This window comes from Panthera leo, chromosome E2 (assembly GCF_018350215.1).
Source record: "Panthera leo isolate Ple1 chromosome E2, P.leo_Ple1_pat1.1, whole genome shotgun sequence".
Classification (NCBI taxonomy): domain Eukaryota; kingdom Metazoa; phylum Chordata; class Mammalia; order Carnivora; family Felidae; genus Panthera; species Panthera leo.
This window is the reverse complement of record NC_056693.1, coordinates 51154989-51172385: the sequence shown is the minus strand read 5'-3', so window position 1 is coordinate 51172385 and position 17397 is coordinate 51154989. Positions and strand designations below refer to the sequence as shown.

Sequence of the window (17397 nt, the reverse complement as noted above, 5' to 3'; positions counted from 1 at the left end):
ATGGTGATATTGCTGTCAAAAAAAAAAAAAAAAAAAAGATGGGAAATGCCAGATTCTTGTTGACATGTATATTTTTGGGCTTTTTCCTCCCCAAATGTAAGAGATTTCCCGCTCCCTCCGACCATAATAGGGAATCCTGAATATACATTCTTTTTTCAAAAGGTGCGTCCACATGTGGGGGCCTGTCTGAGTTGTCTGTTAAACCACCTCTGCCTGTGTAGATGCAGATGGCAAAAAGTTCTGCTTTGTTTTCTTGGAATTTCTCGGAACAATTTCTTTGTTTTCTTGTGCGCTTTGTAGAGCACAGAGGATGTTATCAGTGTCAGTATTCTTTTGCCGTAAGAATGTCAGATTTTGTCTCCTCGGCCTGATCGTTGGCCCAGATACTCCCACTTATTCTCATCGAGAACCCGGGTAAACGATTTTTCTGTCATCTCAAGCCTCTGATTTCTTTTTTGAAAGTCACGACGGCTCTATGTTTTATGTGACTGTTTATGGAGCGGTTGACAATTTAGCACAGTGCCTGGTAAATATTCACTTATTTGCTCAGTGAGAAAAATCCCAAGTTAGAGGTACGTTTATTCCTATTTTACAGATTGGGGGGGGGGGTGCTGTGGGGGGAACGCAACCAGAAGTTCAGAATGCTTATGCCCAGTTAGCAAGCAATAGAACTTCAAGTTTACCTCTGGTCTATTTCATTTTTACGTTGAGCATTTCCCTCCTACGTGGTCTCTGTGCCATTCCATTTTATCTTAATTTTTGTCACTTCTTCACAGAATTCCAAGATATTCTCATGCCAGTGGTTTTCCCCCATTAAACTTTCTCAGCGTTTCCTTATTGCCTAGTCCCTCGTTTCTCTGATGCTTGCTTTCTCTCCTCCTCCAACCCCTGGACGATGGACTCCTGTTTCATATTTGCTGTGCTTCCTCAAGCTTTTCGCTGACTCTGAGCTGCGAGGTTTCCTCTTTGGGGGATCCTCATACACGTTGGGCAACCAATCGGTTATTTATTCTTTGGTGCTCTCGTTTGGACAAAATAATTTTTTAAAAACAAGATGTGATGTCTTGACTGAGGTTACAATATTCTTTTGTGTTGCCAAGGCGAGCGATGGGTTAAAAATTAAAAAGTGAAAATTAAATTGATTTTTGATAACCACAAATATGTTTATCTTTGCCGGTAGTTTGTCCAGCCAGCCTCCTGGGGGGTCCTTTGTTATTCTATTGGTCTTTCCTAAAAAGAGACCGAGAATTTTGGTACTGCCCATGGGGGTTGTCTTTTTATTACTACTTTAAGGCGTTTCTTTAAGCTATATTGTGTTACATCACTAATCCATTGTATCAGTTTTTGACTCTTAGGTATAAGTGACGGGGTACGAGTCACTTAGGACAAGGACCTTGTCCTTTCTGGAATCTGCAGTCTCCCTTTTTCTGTTAAGTTTAAAGCCTTTGATAGAATTTAAAAACAGGACCTAGAGGGAGGGTGTTGTAAAAGGCAATTTCTTGACGTATGATTTATACCCTGCATGTGTCCTTTATGTATTATTTGGCCATTGAAATCCAAAATAGGAACTAGGGATACCTGGGTGCCTCCGTTGGTTAAGTGGTTAAGCGTCTGTTTCTTGATCTCAGCCCAGGTCATGATCTCACGGCTCGTGAGTTCAAGCCCTGCATCAGGCTCTGTGCTGACAGCACGGAGCCTGCTTGGGATTCTCTCTCTCTCCCTCTCTCTCTGCCCCTCCCTCTCTCTGCCCCTCCCTCTCTCCTCTTCCCCTCTAAATAAAAAAATTAACATAAAAAATGAGACAGGAAACAACTGCTAACAAAGCATATTATCGTACAGTATCTCCTTTTTCAAAGTGTAAAGTGGGAAACTGTGATCTGCGTAGGATATTGGCTCTTGGTCCTTAGCCACCGAATTGTTAAATTGAGCAGCTAAGCTATGTGACAGGGTTTCTAGGTCTTTGAAACTGGAAAAGGTTGACGCTTAATGTGGGAACAGTATCCAGTCCGGAAGGGGGCGCAGCTGGTTCTTTATCTCTGGCTTCCTCTGTCCTCTGAGGGAGAGGAGTCCCCTTGGGTGGGTAGCTGGGGGCAGCTGTCAGCGTTAGCACATCCGTCTCCCCACGGATGTGAGGCCTTTCCTGTCCTTCCGGAGCTGAGCTTAGGGGACGCCTAAGCATGTCCTCGGGCTCCATCCTTCTGGTAGCTCACTGGGTCCCTGTTCCCGCCTGTCCCTTCCCGGCTTCTTCCTCCTCAGATCCATCCAGACTTCCCCTGCCAAGAAAGGGATCTAGTCTCATGAAAATGCCTGTCCTCAGCAAGGCCTCCTATGACCTTCCCCCCCTCCCCCCCCCCCCCCCCCCCCCCCCCCCCCAGCTCCTCACCCTTTGCCCTTGCCCTTATTTTCTCTCACAGAACCCCCTTTTTTCCCCCTCGTGCTTGGCACAAAGGAATATTTCATACCTGTTTGTGTTCTTGTTTGATCCCTCCCTCCTCCATTAAACCGGAAGCCACCTGAGGGCATCTCCCTCATCACTGTTGGAACCAGAACGTTGCAGTAAGTCAAGATTGCTTCCCACATTCCACACCTCAACGGAGGGCTCCTTTTGGAGGTGCTGGGTCTGTATTTTTAAACCATAAAATGTACTTATTTGGTCAGACTCCAATGTTTTCCATCAGATTAAACGCCAAAAAGAATACGTTTCTTCCTTAATATCCAGCGCTGTGAAATTCTTGTTGTGTGTTGAAGAATTATTCTAGATTTTTGTCCTTGTCACTCTGAACTGAGAAATAAGAGGACTGTGTGGGCCCAGTGTGTTGGTCCAGATAAAGGGTGACAATGCTTCTGTTTTCCTTTTTTTTTTTTTTTTTTTTTTTTTTAAATGCTTTCCCAGTGCAGGAGTTTTCACTGTGCCTTGGGTTTGCCTAAGGTGCTCAGGAAATGGGGAGAAGAGAGAAAAGGCCTCCAAACCGGTTAGCCCAGTTACGGCACTTAAGTGGCTTAAGTCGCTTTGATATTAGTTTAACCAGGTTAGGAAGTTAGTAAGGCAGGCGGGCTTTTGTGGATAAATCACCCCTCCCCCCACCTTTAACTGTTCACTCTGTCTACGGGGCACTGTAAATGGTGGCTTTTGTCTTCCTGTGCACGGAAGGCGTGGAGGCCCTGGGAGGCCAAGGTCTACCTCGGAGGGACCCAATTCTGCCTTTGCTTCCAGCTGAGATTTCCTCACAGGGTTTCAATAAAGCCTTGCAGTGACTGACTTGCTCCCGGGTCACTTCCCACGTCTGGTGTCCTCGGCTACAGGGGGAGGGGGTGCCGGCGAGTCCTCAGCGTGGCCCCGGGTCTGAGTTCCTTGCCTTCACTTAGGCCACAGACATTCCTCGCCTAATAAACAAGTGTTGATTGGCTGATAGCGTGTGACTTACAGCAGGGATGCCGGTGGGTGTGGCTCCTGCTGTCCCAGAGCGTACCTGCAACTTTTAGTGCACGGTGGCGGCGGGGAGAGGGGGGCATTATGTTTGTTTCCATCCTTGTAGGTAGGCAGGAGCAAAGGAACTGTGGCCTCTGAGAATTTGGAAGTGGGAGAGGAACAGGGCCATGAGTGTGATTTCTTTGAGGGGAAGGGGACATAAGCACCAGCCAAGCAGGTCTTTGGGAGCAGGAGATGAGAGGTCAAAGAAAAAGTATGTGCAGGTGTGTGTGGGGAGGGCCCAAGACACCGCCTTAAATATCGTGGCCAGCTAAAGACAAAAGAAGATGTTGAGGGGGGCAGTTATGGGGCCTCTGCAGGCCTCGGCAGTCAGCAAAGGCTCAGTTGTTATGCAGATTGAAGTTCCCACCTTCTCCGTTGAGATGAGTTTCCAGTCCTGATTTCCTTTATAAATGCAAACGTCTCTGACAGAAGGGTAACTTCTTCTTGGCTTTCAGAGCTTCTCCTAGGTGGGCTGATGGGTAAAAATAACCAGCTCAAGATAATCCTTGTGCCCAAGAGGCAATTTTGGGGCTAAGTCTGTTCCCCTTCAAGTAAAAGAACACTGTAGCCTCAAAAAGTGAAATAAATGCCCTGTTGAGAAAGGTGAGAAGGGAGGGAGAGCTGCCCTGCTCCATACGGGGCAGGGTATGCAGGGCCTGTGGACCCAGAAACGAGATTTGGATTTGAGATCAATACCTGAGTGTATGGAATGAGTTGATTACATTGGGCAAGGGCTCTTGCTGATGCCAGGGGACCATATTGGAGAGGAGGCAGGTGGCTTGGGGAGACTAAACAGAAAGTATCCAAATGAGCGACGGAAGAACCTACCAGCATGACCCTGGACTGGGTGGGGAAGGACAGGTCGCTCTGAGATCCAGCCTGAAGCCAATGACGGACAGGATTCCTGGATTGTGGCATTTTACTTACCTGAATTTTTATCTTGCCAGTCGATTTCTCTTCTCCCTGGATCTCCACGAGAATATGAATGTGAACTATTCTGTTGCCTTTCTGTGTGCCTCTGTTCTTTATGCCAGTGCCTAGAACATGGCTGCTCATTCGGTGCTCAGTGTGAGTTGACTGAGCCAAGGAAGGCATCTGTCCGTGTCCCAGTTCTAGAGAATAAGTCAGTGCGGCTACAGTCCATAAGACAGTCTTTCAGAAGGCAACACCCTTCTGCAGGGGGAGGAAAATCAGGACCAAGCCACAGGTTCTGGGACTTCTTTTAGGAATGGGAAGCTGCACCCTAACATTGGGCTAACATTAGGCGCCCCGGGCACAGCCCATCTGGTGCCACCCCTCCACACACGCCCCTGTGCTCCCATAGTAATCTGCTCTCACCCCGACACCCCCTTCGCATTTGGTACCATCCTTGAATTCTTAGGCGTCTGTTTCCCCAGCAAACCACATGCTGTGTTTGTGTATCTCTTGCACAGTCGTGTGCCTGGCACTTGCCTGGCACTTAGTGTGTGTTGATTCAGTCATGCATCATCCATCATCCTCAGTCATCAAGATTGCTGCAGTCGAGCACGTATGATGGATTTCTGCAATGGCGATTCTAGGTCGCCTTGTAAGGTATCGGGCTGGGAAGGAGTCTCCCCATTCTGCTCATGAAGAAGCTAAGGTCTGGGAGGACTGGTTCACAAAGTCTTTTGTGCATTGGGATAATCATCAGAAAGGTTAAAGACAAAAGTTCTGATGCATGGGTCACAAGGGCAGAGAGTTGGTTTTTGATGATACGAGATCCTGCCTGGGAGTGAGGGAGTCTGCACGTACCTTTCGGATCCCTAGGTGTTTCCGATGTGGAGCAGAGTTCAAGAATTGCTGGCCGGTTCACAGACCGACAGATCACCAGGGGATCTAAATAAAATGCGGACTCTGATGCAGCAGATCTGGGGCAAGACCTGAGTCACGTCTCTCCTTTTTTGTTTTTTAAGCTTATTTATTTGGAGAGAGCGAGCACGCAGGGTAGGGGCAGAGAGAGAGAAAGAGAGAGAGAGAGAGAGGGACACGGAGAGGATCCCAAGCAGGTACAGCACTGTCAGCACAGAGCCTGCTGCGGGGCTTGATCTCACAAACTGTGAGATCATGACCTGAGCCCAGATCAAGACTCAGATGCTTAACCAGCTGAGCCCACTGGGGGGGCCTCCTGAGCTGGCATCTCCAACAAGCTCCTGGGCAGGCTGAAACTGCAGACCACTCTTCCTCTCCCTGGCTCTGGGTGTCCAGGAACTTCTGAACCAAATGCAGGAAGAGAGAGGGTGGCGGTGCGGAAGGGAAGGCCCGGGTGCGTTCCGGCTAAAATACCTGGTGCCAAAAGACCCACTTTGTGCCGTGAACTTGGGAAGCAAAACGGTGGCTGGCTCCAGGGCTCCCAAACCGACCGGGTCTGGTCACTCACCACTGGCAAAATCCCGAGGCAGAGAGATGAATTGTGGGGAAATAAGAAAGGGATTTATTTCAATGAGCCTAACACCAGGAAGACGGGAGACTCATGTGTCAAAGACTGTCTCCAAAGTGCTGAAAATACTTCCCGCCTATATAAGGAAAATGTGGGCCAAAGGTCAGTGGGTACCTGCAGGTGGGCAGTGAAGGTCAAATCGATCCTGGTCTTGGAGTCAGTCACACGGGGACAGGGCAGTCCCTGTTGCTTGAGGAGGGCGTTTCAGTCCCCACAGGATCCTTTGCCCGCTGGGTCTGTTGCCTGAGCAAAGAGATAAGCTGGAAAGGGTTTCATCGATTAGAAAGGACAGACTGAGGTCAAAGCGGAGGTGGCTGAAATCCTCGTTGAGTCTTTCCGCTCCATTTTAGCAGATTTGTCTCTGGATCACGCAGCCCCAGGCCCCTCCATGGGGATGACCATAAGCACCCTCGCTCCTCTGTCACCCACGCCAGCCTGTTACTTAGCGCTTGTGGGGCCATGATGGAAGGTCTCGGTCTTTCCGGCGCTTGATGTGGGCCCCTTGAGGGCGGGGCTGCTGTCAAACTGCTCCCCTCTGCCCAGCGTTTGCCACCGCGTCCCCCACCTCGTAGAGGCTGAGGCTCTAGGATGTCACGAGGCGGTGCCCTGAGTCACAAATGTCAAGATTAGTAGTGAAGAGTCTGGAATGGTGGCTGAGGGCATTGCCTCTGAGAGTAGAGACCTCCCGGTGCCCCAAACTGTGCCTCTTGGGCATAAGGATTATTTTAGGCTGATTGTTTGAAGAAACTACAGACATAAGAAACACTCTGTAAACTGAGCAGAAGTTGCCATTTTGTAAGCGACATTTACATCCGCAAGGGAAATCTCCATTTGTGGGGGTGTCTCCCTCTCCGCACCAGGAACATTGGTCTGGGTGAGCAGACCTCTAGCAACTTGTCATGGAGAGGGCCAAGACTTCAATCTGCATCGCGACCGTATCTTTTTTTATTTCTGAGCTTCTCGTAACCTCGCATGACTGCCCTTCTCCCGCCCCCATCACCCCCCTCAACATCTTGTACCTTTAGCTAGAGACACTATTTACAAAGTGGTGTCTTGGGCCCTTTTGGGGAGTTAGTCACTTTTCCTGGGTAACTCCCATATATACGGAAGGTATACATGTTACTAAATGTCTGTTTTTCTCCTGTTAATCTTTTATTACAGCGGTGATGGGGTTTTGGAAAGGTGCTGGGGTCCGGAGCCTGTGGCCAAGAAAGAATTCTTGAGAGTTTGGTGCAAAAAGGTCATTTTATTAAAGTGCAGGGACAGGACCCGTGGGCAGAAAGAGCTGCCCTGGGCTTGTGAGGAGTGACTGATTATATACTATGCAGTTGGAGGAGATCAAGTCCAGAGGAAGTTCCTAAAGGGATTTTCATATGTTAAGTTTAGAAGATTAATAAGATACTGGAGGCCTAGCTACTGTCAAGCTAAGGTTGTTTTTCCTTTAGTAAGGCATTAATATTATGACAGTAGGGGGTTTCTGGAGAAACCTTTTACTCTCTATTTGCCTCAAGTATTTGTCAATGGGCTGCAGGTTATAAAGAAATTATTTTTTACCTGCCATTCTTTTTTTTTAATTTTTTGTTGTTTTAAATTTACATCCAAATTAGTTAGCCTATAGTGCAACAATGATCTCAGGAGTAGATTCCTTAGTGCCCCTTCCCCATTTAGCCCATCCCCCCTCCCACCACCCCTCCTGTAACCCTCAGTTTGTTCTCCATATTTATGAGTCTCTTCTGTTTTGTCCCCCCTCCCTGTTTTTATATTATTTTTGCTTCCCTTCCCTTATGTTCATCTGTTTTGTGTCTTAAAGTCCTCATATGAGTGAAGTCCTATGATAATTGTCTTTCTCTGACTAACTTCACTTAGCATAATACCCTCCAGTTCCATCCACATAGTTGCAAATGGCAAGATCTCATTCTTTTTGATTGCTGAGTAATACTCCATTATACATATATACCACATCTTCTTTATCCATTCATCTGTCGATTGCCATTTGGGCTCTTCCCATACTTTGGCTATTGTTGATAGTGCTGCTATAAACATGGGGGTGCAAGTGTCCCTTCGAAACAGCACACCTGTATCCCTTGGATAAATGCCTACTAGTGCAATTGCTGGGTCATAGGGTAGTTCTGTTTTTAGTTTTTTGAGGCACCTCCATACTGTTTTCCAGAGTGGCTGCACCAGCTTGCATTGCCACCAACAATGCAAAAGAGATCCTCTCTCTCCGCATCCTCGCCAACATCTGTTGTTGCCTGAGTTGTTAATGTGAACCATTCTGACAGGTGTGAGGTGGTATATGGGTGGTTTTGATTTGTATTTCCCTGATGATGAGTGATGTTGAGCATTTTTTCATGTGTCGGTTGGCCATCGGGATATCTTCCTTGGAGAAGTGGCTCTTCATGTCTTTGGCCCATTTCTTCACTGGATTATTTGTTTTTTGTGTGTTGAGTTTGATAAGTTCTTTATAGATTTTGGATACTAACCTTTTATCTGATATGTCGTTTGCAAATATCTTCTCCCATTCTGTCGGGTTGCCTTTAGTTTTGCTGATTGTTTCCTTCGCTGTGCAGAAGCTTTTTATTTGGTAAGGTCCCAATAGTTCATTTTTGCTTTTGTTTCCCTTGCCTCCGGAGACATGTTGAGTATTTACCTGCCATTTCCTTCTTGCCTTTGTTCCCCAGATCACTATGGAGGGGAGGGTGATGTTAGGGCTCCAGGAAACTGAGTCTATAGGTTTCTGGAGATTAGGCTACTGATAAGGTTGCCTTTTTCTCATAATTTACTAAGATATTTGTAAACACATGGAGACTCATGTCCTTCATGACTGTGATCTGTATCATTTAACCATTTGTTTTCTTTCCTTTCCTTTATTCTTGGACAGCTGGGAGTGTCCGAGGAATATCACACATATCCCACCTAGGGTCGGGGGAGAGGGGATTGTTAGCGTTTGCTTTGCCCTCAGATTGCCTTATGCTCTCTCATCAATGGGGTCTGACCCACGAACCTAGAAAAGTAACAGGAAAATTATTTTTCTGTCCCTATAAGGCCAGTGCTGGCTTTCCTACTTAAGTGCCTTAGCCTCGGCTTCGTCCTCTCTAAAATGGGGGTAATAACATTGTAATTGCTAATGGTACATATAAAATAGATAAGTCATGTCAGTTGCTTAGTACAGTGCCCACACACAGAAAGTAGCCAATAAAGTTACTGAAAATCACCATGTAAAAAAAGAGATGCATGGAATCATTAATGTTTTCTGTGTGTTTGGTTTTTAGTCAGGTCTAATAAGGACCCGAAAAAATGAATTCCTCATCTCCCCGTTACCTCAGCTGCTGGCCCAGGAACATAACTACAGTGCACCTGCAGGGCATCATCCTCACGTACTGTACAAAAGGACGGCTGAGGAGAAGATCCAGCGTTGCCATGGCTACCTAGGCTCCAGCGGGCATCATCCTGGTCACCCCCCAACTCACATGCCCCACACATCTCGGAGTCAAGAAAGAGAGCATCACCACCCAAGGTTGCAAAAGCAGCATTTTTGTGGACGACGCAAGAAATGTATGTAAGGAAACTTTTTCTTACTCTGTTCTTATGTGGGCCCTCCATAATCTTTCTTGAGTGCCATTGGGTATGTTGATTTTGCAGGTTAAAATGGGGCTACCCTAAGCATCCCCTGAAATTAGTCTTAGAGATGGACCAATATTCATCTGTGTCAGGCAAAAGCTGGGTGATCATTTCTTAATTCTTCTAGATTAAACTAGGAAAGATTTTTGTTTTTTTAAGTTGAGTTTGAGAGAGAGAGAGTATAAGTGAGGGAGGGACAGATGGAGAACAGAGAGAGAGAATCCCAAGCAGGTTCTGCACTGCCAGTGAGGAGCCTGATGCAGGGCTTGAACCCATGAGCCGTGAGATCATGACCTGAGCCGAAATCAAGAGTTGGATGTTCAATTGACTGAGCCACCCAGGTGCCCCACTAGGAAAGATTTTGATAAGTTTTTGTTTGTTTTTGTTTAGCATCTCCTACTTTTTAGTTATGGGTTCCCATATCATCTTAGTTTCTATGCTCATGAGAAAAGTAGCCAGTCTTCCAGTGATGATGTTGTTGGGTGTTTGTTCTTTTTGAGGTCTTGAAACATAGCTTCGTGAGATATGAGAACATTGGCACCTCAGTAGATGTGACAGTGAGATACAGCGACCCTTGGGCATGGTTTATGACCTGGGCACAACCTTTTGCATTTTGTAGACAAGCGGTGTCTAATAGAAATACAATGTCAGCCCCAAAAGTAGTTTTAAATGTCCTAATGCCATGTTTTAAAAAAAAAAATTGAAGATTGATGGATGAATTTTAATATTGTATCTTATTTAACCCGATATATTACAAAATATCTCAACATGTAATCAATATCAAGTTATTATCTGGTAATTTACATGATGTTTTGGGAATCTAGTATTTAACCCTTAGAGCACAATTTCAATTTAGACAATAAGTTTTCCTCAGACGTACTTAATCTGTATTTGGATTTCATAACATTTAAGGTTGGAAAAGTAGAGTTACATATTCAAGTAGTTCCAAACATACTTGTTTCTCCAGAACTGAATCGAGTGTTGCTTTCTTAATTTAAATTGAAATTAATTCAAATTCAGATTAAAAGTTCAGTTTCTCCAGTGGCGTCAGACACATTTCCAAGGCTCAGTAGCCACGAGTCGCAGAGGAGTACTGAGTTGGATAGAGAAGTTGGATAGAAGTTGGATGGTTCCACCCAAGGAGAAGAGGAACTACTAACCCTGAGCTCTTGATGGGGAGCAACAGTGAAATATCGTGTCTCTACCATTTTAGTTGGTCTTTGGGGTTTGGGGTATTAACAGAAATATCCTCTTTAGGGAACACCTATTTGGCATGGATTTGAAATAATAGTGGTATTCCTAATAGTGGTGATATTCATAGTGACACTGATACGTGTTTGATAGATATCAAAGCTAATTTTTAGAGCAGGCTTAGGACTGGTATTATGAATATTATGTTCTTTTCATTGATGAGGAAACTGAGACTCAGGGTCACTTATCAAAGTGCCTGACCTGAGGTTTTATATCTAATTCTAAATAATTTGATCTTTTCATTCCGTGGAGAGCTATTATGACCATTATAATGACGGTACCACTTGTTAAAGTATGAAAGTAACTCCATGTTAGTATTACATTTTTAAATGCCCTGTTCCCTCCCAGCAACCCTTGGACTTGTCACTCTCCATTAACTAAAGGGATCATGTCTGCCCCACATCCTGAGACTTCCAGGTCTCTTCTCAAAGGCCATGGCCACCATAAAGGTGGTACCTGCACTTTACCTGTTACAAACTAGTTGATATCATTTTAAATTTCACCTCAGACTATGCTATTTCCCCAATAAGTAACTCAATATTAGGTCAAGGAGTCCTTATTGACTCCTTAAAGTTTGTATTGATGAGACAGGGGTATTAGACACGGATAATGTCCTATTGGACATATATTTCTAAATTTTATTTAGAAAGTATATGAGGTGTTAGGAATTCAGATGCAAAGGATAATGTCTACTTCTGCAGTGTTTTATTAGTAAAATAAAATGAGCATTATCTGTTTTTAAAGACTCTTTTGATAAAATTGATTTTTCTTGATCTGTACCAACTAGATTTGTAGATTGGTTGTGTATTTTTTTTTAACTCATTGAGTATTTTTGACTTATTGAGTCCATCCATCCACCAACTTCTACTGAATGAACCTTTCTTCACAAACTAAGGGCAAAGCCCCGGGACAAGCACCAAAGACATTATTTATCAGATCAGTCAAGTGTTGGTTACCTAGACTCTCTCCTCCCCTTGTTGAGATTTCTGTCTATCTCATGCAGATGTTCTCTACTGATAATCCCTTCCAAATGCTCTTCTGTTCATTGTAGATGCCCCTAAGCCTCCCACGGAGGACACCTATCTCAGGTTTGATGAATACGGGAGTACAGGGCGACCCAGAAGATCAGCTGGAAAGTCACAAAAGGGTCTAAATGTGGAAACCCTTGTAGTAGCAGACAAGAAAATGGTGGAAAAACATGGCAAGGCAAATGTCACCACGTACATTCTCACAGTCATGAACATGGTAAGGGAGTTTGTCAGGACTCCAGCCATTCTGGTTCTCCAAATCAGGCTAAAAATCATAGAATGTCCTTGTGTGATTGAATAGCAGATATAGCTACATTATTATATTGAAAAAAAAAATGAGTTTTGAGGAAATTGGCTTCATGTGTATATATATTTGGTAAAACTGAAGCCTCTATACTTACGAACATGTCTGATTGATACAGAGTTTGGGAAATTTTCAGATTTTGTTTATTTTTGTTTGATTTCAATTGTTCCAACAGGTTTCTAGCCTATTTAAAGATGGGACCATTGGAAGTGATATAAACATTGTTGTGGTGAGCCTCATTCTTCTGGAACAAGAACCTGTACGTGCCAAACTTCACTTATTTCTTAATTCATTCTGCCATTCAGGATATACTTATTGAATACCTACTATGTGCTGATCCACGAACTCGTCACTAGAAATTCAAGTTGGAAAATATGCTGACCCTGCCCTCAAAGAAAGTACAATCAAACAGGGTTGTGTACTTAACTAGAACATCACCAAATAATTACTTATCTGTAAATATATATGGTATATATGTATGTATACAATGACACATACGTATGATTGAATATGCTTGTGTAATATCAATATTAAATTATATATAAAAATACAAATATTATGTAGGCTTCACAGGGAAGGTGCATTTGATAATAGCTTTAAGGGTTAGTTGGATTTTGGATCTTGGACATGCTAGGTAATTGCAGGTTGAGGTCAGAGCATATTTTGAAAATACACTGAGAGGGGCGCCTGGGTGGCTCAGTCGGTTAAACGTCCGACTTCAGCTCAGGTCACGATCTCGCATTCCGTGAGTTTGAGCCCCGGGTCGGGCTCTGGGCTGGTGGCTCAGAGCCTGGAGCCTGCTTCCGATTCTGTGTCTCCCTCTTTCTCTGCCCCTTCCCCGTTCATGCTCTGTCTCTCTCTGTCTCAAAAATAAATAAAACGTTAAAAAAAAAAATTAAAAAAAAAAAAAAAAGAAAATACACTGAGAATAAGTCACCAGAAAATTCTTACAGTAAACCTACTGTCTCCCCAGCACCATCTCAGGTACCACAGAGAATAAATAAGGAATATTTAGCTGCCCTTGAATTGATTACCTTGAGGTGCAGGACACAGGTATGGGGTAAATTATAAAACCAGACCATATAATAACGTGTTAATTGCATGGCTCCCACTGCTTTGTAGTGTTTTGATGCTGAAACTGTATTTTTCTGAGATGGGGATTACCACTCAAACCATTTTTTAAGTCCCCTGTGGCTTCTCCTCTTCATGTGTAACCCCAGTAATTAATGTACAAAGCAAGGAGTCGGAGACAAGACGAAAATTAATCTAATGGTCCAGGTGTGTAGAGCTGCAGAGGTTAACAACCTGTCACATTGCTCTTGGAATTTTAGAAAGGTAGAAAGGAGGGTGTGTGTTGTTGAGAGACACTCGTGTCTTTAACCTACCACTTATACTTCGCCCAAGGACATTGAAGTCAGAGGCATCCTAATTCACAGATAATTAAAGACCTAGTCTAAAAACCCTCCACTTGACCCAAGTCAATAGTTGTAAGGACAGATTTTGGTAAATAATTATGTTAAGGCTAGGTCCTGTCTTACCCCCTCAGAATCTTATAACTGTTTGTTTCTACATCCGTTCAGTGAGCTTTTGTTTTATTGACTGATGGATGGATTGATTTTAATCTATGATGTGCCAAGCCCTTCGCTGGAAATTCTGACGTAGACGTGAATAAGCTGTGATCACTACCTTCCTCATGCTCTATTGAAGAGAGCGTTGAACTTTATCACCATTAACTTATAATTAGGTTATAAGTTATAATCTAACTTATATAAAATATATATAATAATCTAACTATATATATAACATATATATAATCTAACTGTTATAAAAAGCTGTAATAGTTGTGTAAAGGTGATATTAGCATGAAATGAACATAGAGATTCCTAACTGATGTCAGGTTATTTGATTTTTTTGTAGATAGAGAATTGGTCATAAAGTATACTACTAAAACTCTGTAGTGGCTTGAAATGTTGTGAGCATTTACCTGAATAGCTTTAGGGTTGTTTTTTTTTTTAACTTCTGTCTCCAACCTTGGCTCAAGTATTTTCCTCTACTGACCTTTCTCCCCAGAAGCATGATGTTTCTGTGTTTGCCTGTACAAATGGAATGATTCAACGTTCTTGCCTCTGAGACACATTCATGCTCTGATTTGTGTGGGTTTCCCATAGGGAGGATTATTGATCAACCATCATGCAGACCAGTCTCTGAATAGTTTCTGTCAATGGCAGTCCGCCCTCACTGGAAAGAATGGCAAGAGGCATGACCATGCCATCCTCCTCACGGGATTTGACATTTGTTCCTGGAAGAATGAACCATGTGACACTCTAGGTATGGTATGAATGGATGCTTCACTCACACCTGCGAAAACAGTAAGGAAACTTTCTACTGGCTGGGTAGCCCTTAGGACCCTTAATAAGGAGACTTAATATTTAAATGGCGGACTATGTTTACTGTACCATCTGGTGAATGTTGTTCTATTCAACCGAAGTCAGGGTAGAATGGTGAGCTCGTTTCCTTTATTTGTTTTGTATTTTTCTTTATTAACTCTGTTGATGGCCATTGAGATAAATGGTTTAACTAGCCTAGTTGTGGTTTATTCTCTAAGCATCGTGACTGCAGAACTGGGTATCTGAAGAGAATTTGACTGTTCTTCATGGTACATAGCTCTGCCCCTAGTTAGCAGTCCATCCTTTAGAAAGTTACACATCCTTTAGGAAGGGACACATCTTTTCTATATTTGCACTAGACACTGAGTAAGGACTATATCTTCTACATCTCTCCTGTATTTTCTAGTATATTCCATTGCATACAGTGGGAACTCCCCAGTTATTTTTAATGGATCGATGATCATCTAGATCATTGTGATGGTGGTGATGGTGATGATAGGCTGGGTTTCTCGCATCATCTCACGGACCTCATAGCAGCAAGGTGGGTGCAGTTGACCCACAAGTGTGCACGTAACACTAACTGGGTACATAGCCTATCCTGGGTACATAGCCATGAGCCTGTTCTACTGCTTATGAGGACCCAGAACTGGGAAGAAAGACATTTAACACCACAGTGTGGTTCCAGATAGAATCAAGCCCTGGCTGGAATGATTTTTTAGCTGTTGTTGGCAGGAAGTCGTTTTTGAAAACAGAAGCATTTTTCACATTATAGAGAACAGGAGAATAATGCACTTAATCCGTTGACATTGTTCAGGCCTTTTTGTGCTACCTGCTTCAGAAAAAGACCAGGACGTATGTTGTCCTAGAAAATATACCTTGAGCTTTGATGCTAATGCCACTGTTAAGTGGATGTTTTGTATTGGGTTAGCTATGATTTTAATGGTTGCTCTGGCCCAAATAACAAACTTAGATAAGGCATGTAAATGTTCAGTAGCTTACTATTCTATATATGAAATAGAAATGATAATATTCATACCTCACAGGGTTATGAGGAGGATCCGTTGATGACAATATCTTTTAAGAGGAAGGAAAATATTGAATACTGAATTTATCTATCTGGGCAGGACAGAGAGCCGTATGCCTCTAGTTAGTTTCCTGCAAAAAAATTTAAGTACATTAATCACTTAAACTGAAATTAATTACATTAATCAATTAAACTAAAACTGTGTAGAACACTTCGAAGCCATACGACATGATCGGGTGTCTGTATATGGTCCCTTTGGACTAACATTTGAAAATGTTCTCTCTTTAGGGTTTGCCCCCATCAGTGGAATGTGCAGTAAGTACCGAAGTTGTACCATCAATGAGGACACAGGGCTTGGCCTGGCCTTCACCATTGCTCATGAGTCAGGGCACAAGTAAGTGACCCCTTGATTCACCACTTTATATGAGGACTGGTTGGGCAATTCATTGGCATTCCTCTAGAATGGTAGAATAGGTAGGATAAATCTAGGGTACAGCTTAGGCTAGTACTGGACCACGGGCCCCCGGGTGGATCAGTCAGTTAAAGGTCTGATTTCAGCTCAGGTCATGATCTTGTGGTTCGTGGCTTTGAGCCCCACATCAGGCTCTGTGCTGACAGCTCACAGCCTGGAGCCTGCTTCAGATTTTGTGTCTTTCTCTTTGTCCCTCCCCTGCTTGAGCTCTCTGTCTCTCTCTCTCAAAAATAAACAAACATTAAAAAAATACAAAAATACAAAAAGAATTGTACCGGGCCATAAGGAGAGCTCAATAAAGGCCAGTCATTGTTGACGTGGCTCTTTTCAAACAACATTTCGTGGCTGCACAGAATTACGTTGTGGGCATAAATGGACTAGTCCTCTAACGGCTCCTCTGGTCTTTTAGGAATTTCTTCCATGTTTTTCTGCAGTGAAGATACCTTTAGTTCATTACGCCAAGGAAATAATCATGGAGATACATACATTTCCAGACTGTAACAGCATGTTAATTGTTCAAAGACTTGTGATGCACACACCAGATATTCTTGTAGTCGGTGTCACTGCATGTACTTAATATTCTTTTCGTTGGTGTTAGTAAATCTTTCTTTCGTGAGACTAGAGTTCAAAATGAGAAACCTAAGAGTCGTGAGCTGAATTTACAAGGCATCTGGTGCCAGTGCAGTTCTACAGAGAATTTTCAAACGTTGCTTGAACAGTAGCATCCACATTGGAATAAGCACACTGCTTTACAAGATGACTATTTCAAAGGGCATGCTCTTTGGAGTTTGAGTTTAGGAGTGTTTGCGTGTGTGTCTCATACTCACCATTTATATTGAATGCTCATTTTCAGAGCATTGATTAATTTCTGACTTAAAAATAAAAGCAGGGGCACCTAGGTAGCTTAGTTGGTTAAGCATCTGATTTTGGCTCAGGTCATGATCTCTCGGTCTGTGAGTTACAGCCCCGTGTCAGGCTCTGTACTGATAGCCTGGAGCCTGCTTGGAATTCTGGTTCTCCTTCTCTCTCTTCCCCTTCTCCACTTACGCTCGGTCTCTCTCTCAAAATAATAAATGTTAAAAAATTTTTTTTAAATGTTTATTTTTGAGACAGAGAGAGAGCATGAACAAGGGAGGGTCAGAGAGAGGGAGATACAGAATCTGAAGCAGGCTCCAGGCTCCGAACTGTCAGCACAGAGCCTGATGCGGGGCTCGAACTTACGGACTGTGAGATCAGGACCTGAGCCGAAGCTGATGCTCAACCGACTGAGCCACCCAGGTGCCCCCCCCCCCAAATCTTTTTTAATTAAAGCAAAAATTACCTACTTCACGGCTATACTTTATATTCAAATATTTTGGTGCTAGTGTCTCCTCTGAGCAT

At 43.6% G+C, this 17397-nt stretch overlaps 1 protein-coding gene across 1 annotated transcript in view; it reads left to right on the top strand.

Moving 5' to 3' along the window:
- The window catches only part of ADAMTS18 (ADAM metallopeptidase with thrombospondin type 1 motif 18), a 140701-nt gene that overhangs the window by 54052 nt on the left and 69252 nt on the right, over positions 1-17397 (top strand). Inside the window, exons 4-8 of the mRNA XM_042917927.1 lie at positions 9203-9485; positions 11854-12047; positions 12310-12393; positions 14303-14462; positions 15834-15939. Of these exons, the coding sequence (XP_042773861.1) occupies positions 9203-9485; positions 11854-12047; positions 12310-12393; positions 14303-14462; positions 15834-15939 (827 nt within the window). The remainder of the gene's footprint in view (positions 1-9202; positions 9486-11853; positions 12048-12309; positions 12394-14302; positions 14463-15833; positions 15940-17397) is intronic.